This window comes from Salmo salar, chromosome ssa12, assembly GCF_905237065.1.
Source record: "Salmo salar chromosome ssa12, Ssal_v3.1, whole genome shotgun sequence".
NCBI classification, from domain to species: domain Eukaryota; kingdom Metazoa; phylum Chordata; class Actinopteri; order Salmoniformes; family Salmonidae; genus Salmo; species Salmo salar.
Window position 1 is genome coordinate 53,666,716 of NC_059453.1, and position 14,159 is coordinate 53,680,874.

General features: G+C 40.7%; 1 protein-coding gene across 2 annotated transcripts in view; it reads right to left on the bottom strand.

Annotated features, from left to right (window-relative positions):
* Window positions 1-14,159, bottom strand: part of usp48 (ubiquitin specific peptidase 48) — a 30,044-nt gene extending 15,885 nt beyond the window's left edge. The window contains exons 1-12 of one of the 2 annotated variants that reach the window (XM_045692013.1): window positions 13,889-14,159; window positions 13,270-13,404; window positions 9,835-9,955; window positions 9,500-9,641; window positions 9,281-9,408; window positions 8,968-9,092; window positions 8,279-8,387; window positions 4,402-4,535; window positions 4,189-4,271; window positions 1,818-1,997; window positions 1,458-1,595; window positions 931-1,080 (exon numbers count right to left, since the gene is read on the bottom strand). In XM_045692013.1, the coding sequence (XP_045547969.1) occupies window positions 931-1,080; window positions 1,458-1,595; window positions 1,818-1,997; window positions 4,189-4,271; window positions 4,402-4,535; window positions 8,279-8,387; window positions 8,968-9,092; window positions 9,281-9,408; window positions 9,500-9,641; window positions 9,835-9,955; window positions 13,270-13,403 (1,444 nt within the window). In that variant the 5' untranslated portion in view covers window position 13,404; window positions 13,889-14,159. Of the gene's footprint in view, window positions 1-930; window positions 1,081-1,457; window positions 1,596-1,817; window positions 2,001-4,188; window positions 4,272-4,401; window positions 4,536-8,278; window positions 8,388-8,967; window positions 9,093-9,280; window positions 9,409-9,499; window positions 9,642-9,834; window positions 9,956-13,269; window positions 13,405-13,888 lie in introns of both variants that reach the window. The other variant, XM_014131879.2, reaches the window with a different exon arrangement.

Here is a 14,159-nt window from a genome sequence, read left to right on the forward strand (position 1 = left end):
ACAATATATTTCCTGAGCTTTGTTATATCTCCTAGATATAGGACTGTCTTTTATTACCATTTATGAATGTGTTATTCAATGCGTTTATATTTTTTAATTATAAAAAAAAAAAGGAACCTTTATTTAACGAGGCAAGTCGGTTAAGAACAAATTCTTATTTACAATAACGGCCTACCCCGGCCAAACCTGGACTACGTTGGGCCAATTGTGCGCCGCCCTATGGGACTCCCAATCACAGCCAGATGTGCAGCCTTATATATGCTATAGTAGTAAAGGACAAATTCAATGTTTTATCAAATCATTTTTTTATTTTAATTTTTTTATACCTAAAAGGGGTCCTACAATTCAAAATAGCTAAAAGATCCATGGTATATCCATCTCAAAACAATTCCAGATGTATTTTTTGCTATAAAAATCACAACGCGCACGTGCTCATACATTTTCAGTTCGCACATTTATTTTTAGGCACATAGGCGAGTAAAATGGTCACACTGTAGAGTCTTGAAATTCACTCACAGAGATGATGAAGGAGCATCATGCTCCCCCCTCCTCAGTGTAAAGAAATTAGACTGCAACCAACCACAGCACACACAAATCACACTGCCCACAGGCACCGGGAGGCAGGACAGATAGACTCAAGCTAGTTTCAGTCTTTCCCTTTTGTCGCTCACTTAGTGACTAACAGGCGCCTGTCCTATCAATAGATCGCTAGAAGATGCATATCGTTCATTCTTGCAAGGGGGTTTGGCTGACTTTTTTCTGACTAGCGAATTGAAAAGTAGCGTAGTTAATTTAAATGGAAAAAGTCATGGGCTGAAAATTAGTCGGTTTAGCTGACAGCCAGCGCTAGTGGAAAACACTGGCATTAAACATCATGAACATAGAACTACTACCATATTGTGATATGTCTGGGGTAATGTTTTTACCAACCGTCTTCCGCAGGTAAAAGCTCGTAGAGTTCCTTCACCTCTTCGTGCTTGGCCTTGCCCTTGTCGACGCTCTGCTTGCGCATGTCGGCCATTTCCAGGCACCACTCTTCAAACTTCCTGTTGTCTCGGTCCACCAGCCTCTCCAGAAAGCCTGGCACAGATAGAGGGCTCCCACTGACATCACAGCTCCCATCGCTGGGTTCAAAGGTCATACAACCACAACATTCTAACCACAAGGCCTCTGCAGCAACAAGTAGTGTACCATGCACATTTAGCCAATTTTACAAAAGCAGGGAATATCGAACTACACAGTTCACTAGGGAATAACCTTACTAGAGAATACCTTTTACCACCTATACATTTATTCTTAACTATTTTTATCTGGGGTGTTGACTTGTTGACTATTTGAGTCAAGTATGTCAAAGGTCTGTACACACTGCAGCCCTTTAGCTAGCTCAATTCTTACCTTGCACATAATGTATTGTACTACAGTAATCACCAGGCGCAGTACAGTAGTTAGATCCTCACCTGGCACCTCAACGTTGGTCTCCATGGGGTCAGTGTCCTCCTCTCTCTGGCATTTGTACACCAGCATGTAGGCGTTTCTGGAGCAGTGATATCCTTTACTGCACTTGGGCTTACGGGTCTGGGACTTCACCGTCTCGGCTGGAGAAAGACCATAAGAACAGCAGAGAATGCGTATAAGAGACAAAGTGATCAAGAGTGGAAATGGTGGGACTTTTACAACTAAACAACTGTCCATTTTTAACCAAGATGTATTACAAAACAATACTGCTACAATTCAGGGAAGTGAAGGGAAAGAAAAGGGAGGAGAAGGGGGTACATATGGACTAAGGAAGGGAGGAGCAGGGACTCAGGGTGGCTCACCGATGTCCTCCTCGATGCCCAGCTGTAGCTTCTTGCCTTCCATCTTCTCAATCTCCTCGTCGTTGAACTTGTACCAGTCGCTGGTGCGGGCGTCTCGCACGTGGGCGATGTAGTGACCCGAGTAGGCGCTGACCCCGCGGTGGATCAGGACCGCACTCAGCTCGTACACACACTTCTCATCTTCTGGGGACGTCACCCAAAGAGGCCCAAAAAAACAAACAAACACACACACACACAGACTAACCAACTTTCCACAGCATGGATTATGTGTGTCTGCAGCCTTTACCATGGGTCGTTCCATTTGATTTCATTCACTTTTTGACCCCACCCTACCATGAGACATCCATGTCTTCATAACTGGAAAAGATAAATGGTTGAGTTTGATATATTTAAAAAAGCTTACAAAACAGGGTTGTCAAACTACTGTATAATTTCAATAAAAATTACATTAAAAAAATGCGTAAAATATGTTTTACCATTTTCACATATGTAGCTTATTTGACATTTGAGGCGTTTGTGTTGTGCCCGTCATCGGCTGAGGCACAGCATACTCTTGAATTCAGGATGGGTGTCATTTCAATCACAGAAATATCATTGATAGAATGGAGATAACCCTTCAGACCACTGAAATTTAGCTAGTAAATCATTTACATTTGAATTACATTTTTTACTTGCAATTACTACCACAAAGATGGCCGCCGTTCCACCCACCATTGAATGTAGACATAAATGGTAATGTCTCTTCGATTATCTATATTTTTATGATTTCAATAGTTTTCCTATGGCAGATTGACAGTCTAATTTTAAACAAATTATATTCCCATTCAAGTCAGTATCTCGGATGTGTGGACCTCCAACCATCTTTGTGCTACCATTTGAAAGTTGAACATTTGAATTGTATTCACATTTTAAAACATTTATCAGCCAAAACATGACACCCACCCTGTATTCAAGAACATGCTGTGTCTCAACCGATGGCGGGCACAACACACTTCAGATTATGCAAAATAGGATCCAAGTAACATATGCAAAAATGAAAAACAAAACTGACTTTACGCATCAAATAATTTGTGAAAGGTAAAAAAATTACTTAATATAAAACTAAAAAGAAATAGAATATCAAATTGATATCAATGTCAATCGTTTATTTTTTCCAGTGATGAAGGCATGGATGTCTCATGGTATGGTGGGGTATGCAAAATGGGTCACAAGTCGAAAAATGTACTTTTAGACCGTTTGTACCATGGGCAAATATGCATAGAAAGTTTCATTCAAATCAAAAGGGGTGCAGTAAAAAGTGATTTAAATCAAATGGAACAACCCTTACACCATTGTCAAAAATACTTTCTCACAGAACTTCAGTCATGTAGCGCAACATGGGCTATTCCTGGACGACATTTAATTGCAATCAAAGAAAATGAAAAAAAATTACGCTCGTCACTGCCCACTGCATAACTGATTGTTTAGCTGAAGGTGTCCTATAAATAACGCTGTGCCAAGTGACAATTCTCTGTTGTGATATTTTCTTACTGTATTAACATGTGACACGAGGTCTCTAGCAGCGGTCTCCAGTTTTCTTTCTGTTTTATTAATGAACCGTGTTCCTGGTTACAATTGTGAATTGAACTGACCTTCTGAGGGTGTCAGCTTCCCATATTAGGTCAATACTGCCATCTACTGGTCATTTTTAAAGGTAAAATATGTCTGTCTCCTGCACCATAAATGGCATTTAAACAAGAGAGAATCAAATGGAAATCATTTGTAATACAGCAAAGTAATGCATTTCATTTGTATAGGTTTAATATGTCAACAGTTATTTATATTGAATCAATTTATCTTGAATCGCAATGTCTGCGTAGGATTCCAAATCAGCCAGGTAAGAAACTTATTCTCTCATTTAGCATAATTAAAAGGTCTCCATCTACCAGCAGGAAAACAAATTTCTTCATTTGATCCTAGTTGGCTTTTGTACGTATGGGTGTCATGGAAACTAAATAAACAAATGCTAGCCTCCTTGACCTAATTCGAGAGAGATTTTCAAAGTGACGAGTCGGTCGTAGCTAGAATAATTAAAGAATGTAAACAGTACATTTGGTCACATGTAGGAAGTAAGGCAGTCTTTATATATCACCAAATATGCACGTAGAGTCATGAAATGTTGTATTTGTACTCTTGAATGTGTTGCAATGTATGATACCTACTTTGTTTTGCCAGAGGGGTTTAAATCATCACAAGAAAAGAGGGGGAAATAGGTCATGGGTAGGCGTGCCCGAGTGTAGAAGATGACGAGCTATCCGTCTTCATCATTAATTATTTTGTCACATGTATAGATCGAGGACAGCGTGTTTTGCCATTGAGAGGCTGGCAATACCTTTTTCCTCCAGAAACGGGCCCATGTCCAGCTGCTCTGGGAAACTGATGAAGGTGTTGAGCTTCTTCTTGTGACCCGTTTGTCTGGAAACCAGAAGAGGAAAGACAACATTCAGCAACACCACTGATATATGGCCACTACTCAGGGTGGGTAGTGAAGAGTGGTACACTGGAGACTACAAAACTACAGACGGAATGAATGAATCAAACTGACCTGTCGAAAACGAACCGCATGAGCTGCAGGTTGAGTACCCGTGGGAGGCTGTGCAGTTTGATGCGTCGAGCGGCGTTCTGTTTGCTCTGGCAGCTTTCACAGAAGTAGCGGTTGTCACCATCCAACTTCTCCTCCTGCAGGGAGTTCACAGGATGATAAAAATAAAGAACACCTCACAAATGTTGATTTTTTAAACTGTAAGAAGCTGTTGAAACATGCTGAATAGATTTTTATGAGACGCCAGAACAGCGCTTTACTTAGTTGTCAGGTCCTTGCTTATTTTGGAGCTGTGTTAGCTAGCAAACGTTGTGATATCTTTAGTGTGGCTTGCAGGTAAGAGCAATGACGGCTCTTGTAGGCTAAATACAGCTGCCAAAATGTCTTATATTAACAGAGAAAATCCATGTACACAGTTGAAACATATTTACTAGTTTCGGGGTTCATCTGGATCTGTGAAGGTAACGTGTTGGTTGAGCTGATGCAAGGACGAACACCGAACACACAAATAGTTCTGTGCGCCAGCGTGGGAAAAAAGGAACCATGATGAAACATAGCAACATCGGAGCACATGTGCTGTGATTTGCGATGCTAAATATCATAACTTTTGCAGCTTCCCGAGTGGCGCAGCGTTCTAAAGCACTGCATCGCAGTGCTAGAGACATCACTACAGAACCAGGTTCGATCCCGAGCTGTGTCGCGACCAGGATACCCATGAGGCAGCTAGACTATCAGCCCAGCGTCGTCGGGGTTAGGGGATGGTTTGGCCGGGAAGTCCTTGTCCCATCGCGCTCTAGCAACTCCTGTGGCGGGCCGGGCACATGCACGCTGACATGGTCGCCAGTTGGACGGAGTTTCCTCCGACACATTGGTGCGGCTGGCTTCCGGGTCAAGCGAGCTGTGTGTCAAAAAGCAGTACGGCTTGGCAGGGTTGTGGTCCGGAGGACGCATGGCTCTCGACATTCGCCTCTCCCGAGTACGTACCGGAGTTGCAGCGATGGGACAAGACTAACTACCAATTGGATATCACGAAATAGGGGAGAAAAAGGAGTAAAAAGTAAAGAAAAAAAATATATATAGTACCAGTCAAAAGTTTGGACACCTCATTCAAGGCTTTTTCTTTATTTGTATTATTTTTTACATTGTAGAATAGTGAAGACATCAAAACTATGAAATAACACATATGGAATCATGTAGTAACCAAAAAAGTGTTAAACAAATAAAAATATGAGATTCTTCAAAGTAGCCACCCTTTGCCTTGTTGACAGCTTTGCACACTCTTGGCATTCTCTCAACCAGCTTCATGAGGTAGTTACCTGGAATGCATTTCAATGAACAGGTAAGCTTTCCTAAAAGTTATTTTTTGGAATTTCTTTCCTTCTTAATGCATTTGAGCCAATCAATTGTTTTGTGACCAGGTAGGGTTGGGATACAGAAGATATACCTATTTGGTCAAAGACCAAGTCCATATTAACCTCTCTGGGAAATGTGGGACGCTAGCTTCCCACCCACGGTACACACTATTCAACAGCCAGTGAAATAGCAGGTCGGCAAATTCAAAACAACAAAAATCTCATCATTCAAATTTCTCAAACATACAACTATTAAATCCCATTTTAAAGATACACTTCTCGTTAATCCAACCACACTGACCGATTTCAAAAAGGCTTTACGGCGAAAGCATAACATTAGATTATGTTATGACAGCGCCGAGACAAGAAAAACCACACAGCCATTTTCCAAGCAAGGAGAGGCGTCACAAAAACGAGAAATACAGCTAAAATTAAATCACTAACCTTTGATGATCTTCATTAGATGGCACTCATAGGACTTCATGTTACACAATACATGTATGTTTTGTTCGATGAAGTTCATATTTATATCCCAAAAATTTACATTGGCGTGTAATGTTCAGAAATGTTTTGCCTCCCAAAACTTCCGGTGAATGAGCACATCAATTTACAGAAATACTCATCATAAACGTTGCTAAAATATTAAACTGTTATTCAAATAATTATAGATACACTTCTCCTTAACTTCTCTAGGGTAAGGGGCAGTATTTTCACGGCCGGATGAAAAACGTACCCAAATTAAACGGCCTACTACTCGGGCCCAGGAACTAGAATATGCATATTATTAGTAGATTGGATAGAAAACACTCTGAAGTTTCTAAAACTGTTTGAATGTCTGTGTATAACAGAACTCATATGGCAGGCAAAAACCTGAGAAAAATCTAACCAGGAAGTGGGAAATCTGGAGCTTGTAGTCTTTTCAAGTCATTGCCTATCCAACACACAGTGACTTAGGGTTCATTTTGCACTTCCTAAGGCTTCCACTAGAAATCTGTCCTTTGGTCTGAGGAGTCCAAATTTGATATTTTTGGTTTTAACCGCCGTGTCTTTGAGACACAGAGTAGGTGAACGGATGATCTCGGCATGTGTGGTTCCAACCGTGAAGCATGGAGGTGGTGTGATGGTGCTTTGCAGGTGACACTGTCAATGATTTATTTAGAATTCAAGGCACACTTAAACAGCATGGCTGCCACAGAATTCTGCAGCGATACGCCATCCCATCTGGTTTGCGCTTAGTGGGAATATAATTTGTTTTTCAACAGGACAATGACCCAAAACACACCTCCAGGCTATGTAAGGGCTATTTGACCAAGGAGAGTGATGGAGTGCTGCATCAGATGACCTGGCCTCCACAATCAATCGACCTAAACCCAATTGAAATGCTTTGGGATGAGTTGGACTGCAGAGTGAAGGAAAAGCAGCAAACAAGTGCTCAGCATATGTGGGAACTCCATCAAGACTGTTGGAAAAGCATTCCAGGTGAAGCTGGTTGAGAGATTGCCAAGAATGTGCAAAGCTGTCATCAAGGCAAAGGTATGGCGACTTTGAAGACTCAAGTATATTTTAATTTGTTTAGCACTTTTTTGGTTACTACATGATTCCATAGTATGTGTTATTTCATAGTTGTGATGTCTTCACTACTATTCTACAATGTCAAATAGTAAAAATTAAGAAAAACCCTTGAATGAGTAGGTGTGTCCAAACTTTTGACTGGTACTGTATATATATCATAACTTTGATGAAATAAAAATGGGATTATTTGACATGTTTTGAATCGCACAGTATTCATGTTCATAACATTATCTACATAGTGTAGCCGAAATTTTGCAATTCCGTTTTCTGGGTCACGGAACAACACGTTTTTGGTGGGTGGCCCTTGGCCTATGCCGGGCGCGATCTTTATGCAGCTCCGCTATTACCAGGAGATATAACCCTGATGTCATAATTAATTGTTACTTGCAGAACTCTGATGTCAAAATGCAGTAATACCATCGGGAACATTGATGTCATTATACAATGTTTCAAGTTTCAATGTCACGTGCACAAGTAGAGGGACATGCCTTTCTTGCAAGTTCTAAACCCCAAAATGCAGTAACACAAATAAAAATAAGAAATAAAAAAAAGACATGACTAGTGAGTAAGCTATACACAGGGCCAGTTCCAATACCATATTTACAATGTGCAGGGATACTGGAGCGATAGAGGTAGATATTATTGTGGTAAGGTGACTAGGCATCAGGATATTTGATAAACAAAGTAGCAACAGCGTATATGATTATTTGTATGCGAGTGTGTGTCTAGTCAGTATAAATGTGTGTGCGAGCAAATGGAGTGTGTGTGTGTGTGTGTTGAAGTGTCAGTGTGCAAGAGTGTGAAGAGTCCTGTGAGTATGCATAGAGACTGTGCAAAAACAAAAAATGTAATCCAAGGGTCAACTCAGAGAATCTGTGTAGACATTTTGTTAGCTATTTAGCAGTCTTATGGCTTCATTGTTACCTTGGGGAACTGATGTCATAATGAATGGTTACCTTGAGGAACTCTGTGACACATTCTGTAAGGTTCTTGTGGCCCTGGATGTTGAGCTCCAGTTCATAGAATCGGGACGGCAGAGGAGAAGCACGACCACACTGGTTACACCTGTGTTGTAAAGCCAGACAGAGAAACACTCAGGGACAGGTTTACTCAGTGTCCGTACCAGTGCAAAGTCTGCACCTGTTATTTATTTTGTATTTTTTTTGCAGAGGTTTGAAATGTATCGGTGTTGTGTAGAAGTCTGGGTTGATTTAAGACAACAAAAAGCAAGGTAGTGCAAATACGTTTTGATCTTGATCCAAAAATCATACATGGCAAAAGCGTGGCTCGGATAAAAGGATAACCTTTGCAGCCAAAGCCAGAACCTCTAGTTAAAAAGCCTAGTGTCCGGCCTGACATGGACGGTCCAGTTAACCTGACACAGCACTTTTCCATCTGCCTTTATGATGCTAATAAAAGACTGTTAAATCCTGTTGCATTTCTGACTGGCACCACCACTGATATCAAAGTACAAAATAGTCAGACGCTTGACTTTATAAAACCCAGCCATAAAGCAAGAAAGGACAAGGACATCTCTCGTGGCAACCTGAAGATTGCAAATTCTAACAAATAAAACTACAACTAGGTTGTTAGAATGTTATTTAAGTCTGATTAAAGTTGATGGGTGAATGTAGTCCTGGCTTACACAGTGACGTAAGACATCTGGCCACAGAACTGCTGCTGGATGACATTATGCAGGTTTGGGTTCTTCTGTTTGGATAAGGTGTCCTCCAATAGCGAGAGGAAGAGCTTGGAAAACTCTTGAGCGTCCTGAAAGTGAAAGGAAAGAAGACAGGGCGGGAGAAAGAAAGAGTAAAATAAAAACACAGTTTCAATTTTAAAATTGTATTATTTGTTTTCCTCCTATAGCCACTATCAAAACAAATAAGCTTCTTCCAAACATTGTGAACTCTTCACACAGACTTTCCAGTACATGTAAAAAGATAATTGGGCTCTACCTGCTGTTGTCCTGTGTCCAGCCCCAGAGCCTTGACCAGCCCTGAGGGGTCAATGTACCTTCTGTTGCTGTTCTGTAGCAGTGCAAACAGGTACTGCAGGTGTTCACATATGCTGCGAGGCTCGTAGTCTGAGAAAGGGAAAATTGTGTTTCAGCTCTACAATTTGGGTTTACCTGAGGTCATCTATACAGTTGGGCTGATCTCTGAGGGCTGGCACACCTGAGTCCATGTCGTGCTCCTCTGCCCTGGTGTTCTGACACAGGTACAGGGTCCTACGCAGCTCCAGGTTGTGGAACCACACCTGCAGAAAGGTGTTGACGTAACACGTGGCGCCCAGGTTTGTCAGACCCACAAACGTGTTCTAAGAGGGAGAAAGAAAGAGATGGACAAGTACAAACAAACTTGTCTCTTACTCATCCAGTGTTTCCACATCAGTGCAGATCAAAAGGCAGACATTTTAACTTGAAGTAGAACTAAGTAATGTGGATTCACAAACAGGCAGGAGCACATCCTTGCAGATGTGTTCATGGTGAATGTTGTGGAGGTATGCCTACCTTGTCCCGGCGCTCCGAGTTTGGATCGTCAATGTTGTGGAAGGTGTTCTCGTCGATCTCTCCCAACCAGGCATGTTCCCCAATACCGACAAGACAATTTGGGTTCCCTTTGCAATTCCTCCTGTATAAGCAAAGTCAGCAGGAGAAACATCAATAGCCTAACAACAACTTCTTTCACACATTTTTAATCAAACATACACTACAGTTCAAAAGTTTGGGGTCACTTAGAAATGTCCTTGTTTTTGAAAGAAAAGCACACTTTTTGTCCATTAAAATAACATCAAATTGATCAGAAATACAGTGTAGACATGGTTAATGTTGTAAATGACTATTGTAGCTGGAAACAGCTGATTTTTAATAGAATAGCTACATAGGCCCATTATCAGCAACCATCACTCCTGTGTTCCAATGGCACGTTGTGTTAGCTAATCCAAGTTGACCATTTTAAAAAGGCTAATTGATCATTAGAAAACCCTTTTGCAATTATGTTAGCACAGCTGAAAACTGTTGTCCTGATTAAAGAAGCAATAAAACTGGCCTTCTTTAGACTAATTGAGTATCTGGAGCATCAGCATTTGTGGGTTTGATTACAGGCTCAAAATGGCCAGAAACAAAGATCTTTCTTCTGAAAATCATCAGTCTATTCTTGTTCTGAGAAATGAAGGCTATTTCATGCGAGTAATTGCCAAGAAACTGAAGATCTCGTACAACGCTGTGTACTACTCCCTTCACAGAACAGGGCAAACTGGCACTAACCAGAATAGGAAGAGGAGTGGGAGGCCCCAGTGCACAACTGTGCAAGAGGACAAGTACATTAGATTGTCTGTTTCTCAAACTAGACACCTCACAAGTCCTCAACTGGCAGCTTCATTAAATAGTACAGCTTCATTAAATAAACACCAATCTCAACGTCAACAGTGAAGATGCGACTCCGAGATGCTGGCCTTCTAGGCAGAGTTGCAAAGAAAAAGCCATATCTCAGACTGGCCAATAAAAATAAAAGATTAAGGAAAATCGAACCAAAACCAATCATTCCTTATTTACTGTTAAATAACACTAATATTACAACAATATTTTCTGTGAACAAATGTTTCATCTTGCCGTTTTAATAAGGTTGGTAGCAAATTGGAAAATCGTTGTGGAAATCACCTCAAGTTGACTTCAAAATCCACAATGATATGCTCTCTAGATGGGCTGGCTGGCTAGCAAGCGAACGTAGTTACACACAATAATACCAAAGACAATATAAAGTAGCTAGTTAGCTGTAAAATTGCCAAAACACCCTGCACTATCAATTTAGGAGTCTACAATCTCAACATGCTGAACTTGCAGATCAATGTGCCTCACAGAGTGGAGTCTGACATTCGCAACGGCAGAAATACTTTTGAGGAGATGGGAAATGTTGCCCATACTACGTCAATGTGCCACGCTGAGCATTCTGGGACAAGGAGCGAATGGGATTCTATTAGGTGCTAGCTCAAAAAACCCAACATTTTATGAGATGTGAGATAATTAACTTGCCATCTGTAATATCATATAGCTTTGGAAACGTGACACTACATACTTGAGGAAAATAGGCACGTTTCTCCTTATATACACCGACTTTGAGAAGGGATTGCGTGACGCAGCATGACAACTTGAACGCAATTGGGAGACAGTCTTCTGGGTTGGGCGTTAAAAGTTGCTTCATTCATTCATTGGATTCCTATCTCCTTTCTATAATATCATCTCTGGCAACGGCACCATGCAATACACCCTGGACTAAAGAGGCAGACAAATAGGAAAAATGTGCTAGACCCTCCGATAAATTACATATTTCTCGTGGTAGGAATATTGCAAAAAAAATATGATCAATGGCTCATTCAAGAGAAAACATCCTCCTGAGTTATGACATCAACTATTATTGAAATCTGTGATACAGCCTGGATTCAAGCCAGGGACTGTAGTGACGCGTCTTGCACTGAAATGCAGTGCCTTAGACCGCTGTGTCCACGTGGTAACTATTTAGCTGTACTAGAATGCTTAAAGGGCAGCTAAAATTTGAAATATCGGTATCAGGTTTTTGGCAAGGAAAATATTGGATATCATATCGGTCAAAAATGCCCTATCGACACATCACTACTATTTTAATTTGTCAAACTGCAGCCGAGCACCGATGATCATGTCACCAGAATAAGACCCTTGATATTTATTGGAAAGGAGCATCAAGCTCGTCGCCTTGCATTTTCGCCACCCTGTGAAGTTCATATTTCATCTCTAGCCTAATAAACTGCATGCTTTCCCGATGAGTCATCGTGGGGAGGACCACACAACATGTCAATACGTGACAAAGTTTACTTCGCTATGATGTTATATCAATAATTGGGCATAAAAGCATTTACACTGACATTTTTTGCTTAATTGTCTTGTTTCCATCAGGCCTGTCATTAACGGTTACATTTTTTTATCCAACATCCACTTTACTCGCGTAAAAAGGTTGGATGGAAACCTGGTTAATGATGTCAACATTTGTCTCTTGTGATGCAGTTGACATGATAACCATGTCAGAGTTTTGAACAACCCTCCCCCCTTTTGTTCCATGCTAGCTGAAGACCTAGCTAGCCTTTAACTAGCAAACACCAGACACAGATGAAAGGGTAAACAAGTATCTTTGCCATAGACGAAGTGTAAACTTTTAATTATATTTGCTGACACCCTATAGTCAAATTTTGGCACCAGTAGCTATATAAACCACACCCCTCTGCAAACACCTTCTCCTATGTTTGTTACATGGGGGTACTTATTTAAATTAGGTAAAAGAGTATCATGTTACCATTGGTGTATTAAAATTAGCATTAGGGGGTCACTTTATCCCCTTAAATAATCCAGCCTCCTGAATACAAGTGTTTGACATGGGGGAGGAGACCAGTAGGCTACCTTTACAATCAAACGTTACTAATGTCATTTTTCATACTTTGGTCATCATATTTCTAACTGTTTTTGTCCAAATTTCATCCAATTTCATGGAACATGATTGACTGTCCCATGGCAAGTAGTCCTTGTGCATAGAGTTCTATGTTTTGTTAAACTTGAAATCAATGGTTTTTGTTTGGTATACGTTTTAAAGTAAAAAAATAATAAGTATCAGCGTAATTCCGTTAACAAGGAATTGTCAATATCATTCAGTAAATGAAAACATGTCATGACAAGTGTTTCACCTATCTTTCCATAGATGGAATATCATTGTGTAGCCTATGTATACACATGATATTCAACCGAATAGCTACAAAATAATAAAATAGCAGACAAAATATAGTTGTGCAACACAATCAATTCACTCTTAATGTTCTCGCAACATTATAGCAGTTGAATATGACATATAGGACACGTTTTGACATTGGGAATTGAAGAAATTAGCTAGGGGAAAAAACTAGGTAGCTAAACTTGCACATTTACCTGCATGCTCCCCTCTTGCACGCCGGTACACAGATTCGGTAAGCTATCTCAATATGTTCGCGTTGTATGTCCTCTGGTCTCACCGACTCGACCCAGCGCCAGGCTGCTTTCTCAAGCTGTACGCGAGGCGCCATTCTGCAAGAAAACAGAGCCTACCATGGGTACCCTGAGAAAGAGGTGCCGAGGATGCTGCGGCCTAACTCGCGCTGCTACTGGCACAGCTGTAGTCACTCAACGTCGTTAGCTAGCTAACGTTAGCCAGTTGGCTAAATGTAGGTATCTAGTCGTCGGCGAAAAAAAGGCCGAACAAATACTGTAGCTACAACGTTAATCACATCAGGCAAGCAGTTCAAATGACATAAGACTTGAATAACACAATCTAAACATTCTTCCAACATCCATAGGCTAACACTAGAATCATATCAGCTGATGCTTGTCGTAGCTAACTAGCTACCAATCATAATGTTAGCTAGCCTGTCAGATATTCCCCACTGCAAATAACTGCGTAGCTAGCTAGCTAGGTCTCAAGCTAACGTTAGCTAGCTAGCTACCCATCATTTCTTGTTAGCGGATAATATAAATATATTTTTTATTTTTTTAATTAAATGTACATTCGAACCTTTCGTGCGTGTATCACAAACTTCTGATTGTGCAGCTGCATATATTTTCATATTTTATTCAGTTTGTTTTAGATTTAGCGCCCTTGCGTCAGTTTTTAAATAAATAATTTCCTCCTTCAGTTTTAGGCGCAAGTACTAACGCATGACATACGATTGAAGTCGACGCAGCTACGTAGCCACTTTCAAAGAAAATGCGGGGGACTGCATAAAAATAGAGGAAGAGGCGAAGCGAGAGATTTTTACCACAGATAGAACCATGAGACAGATATT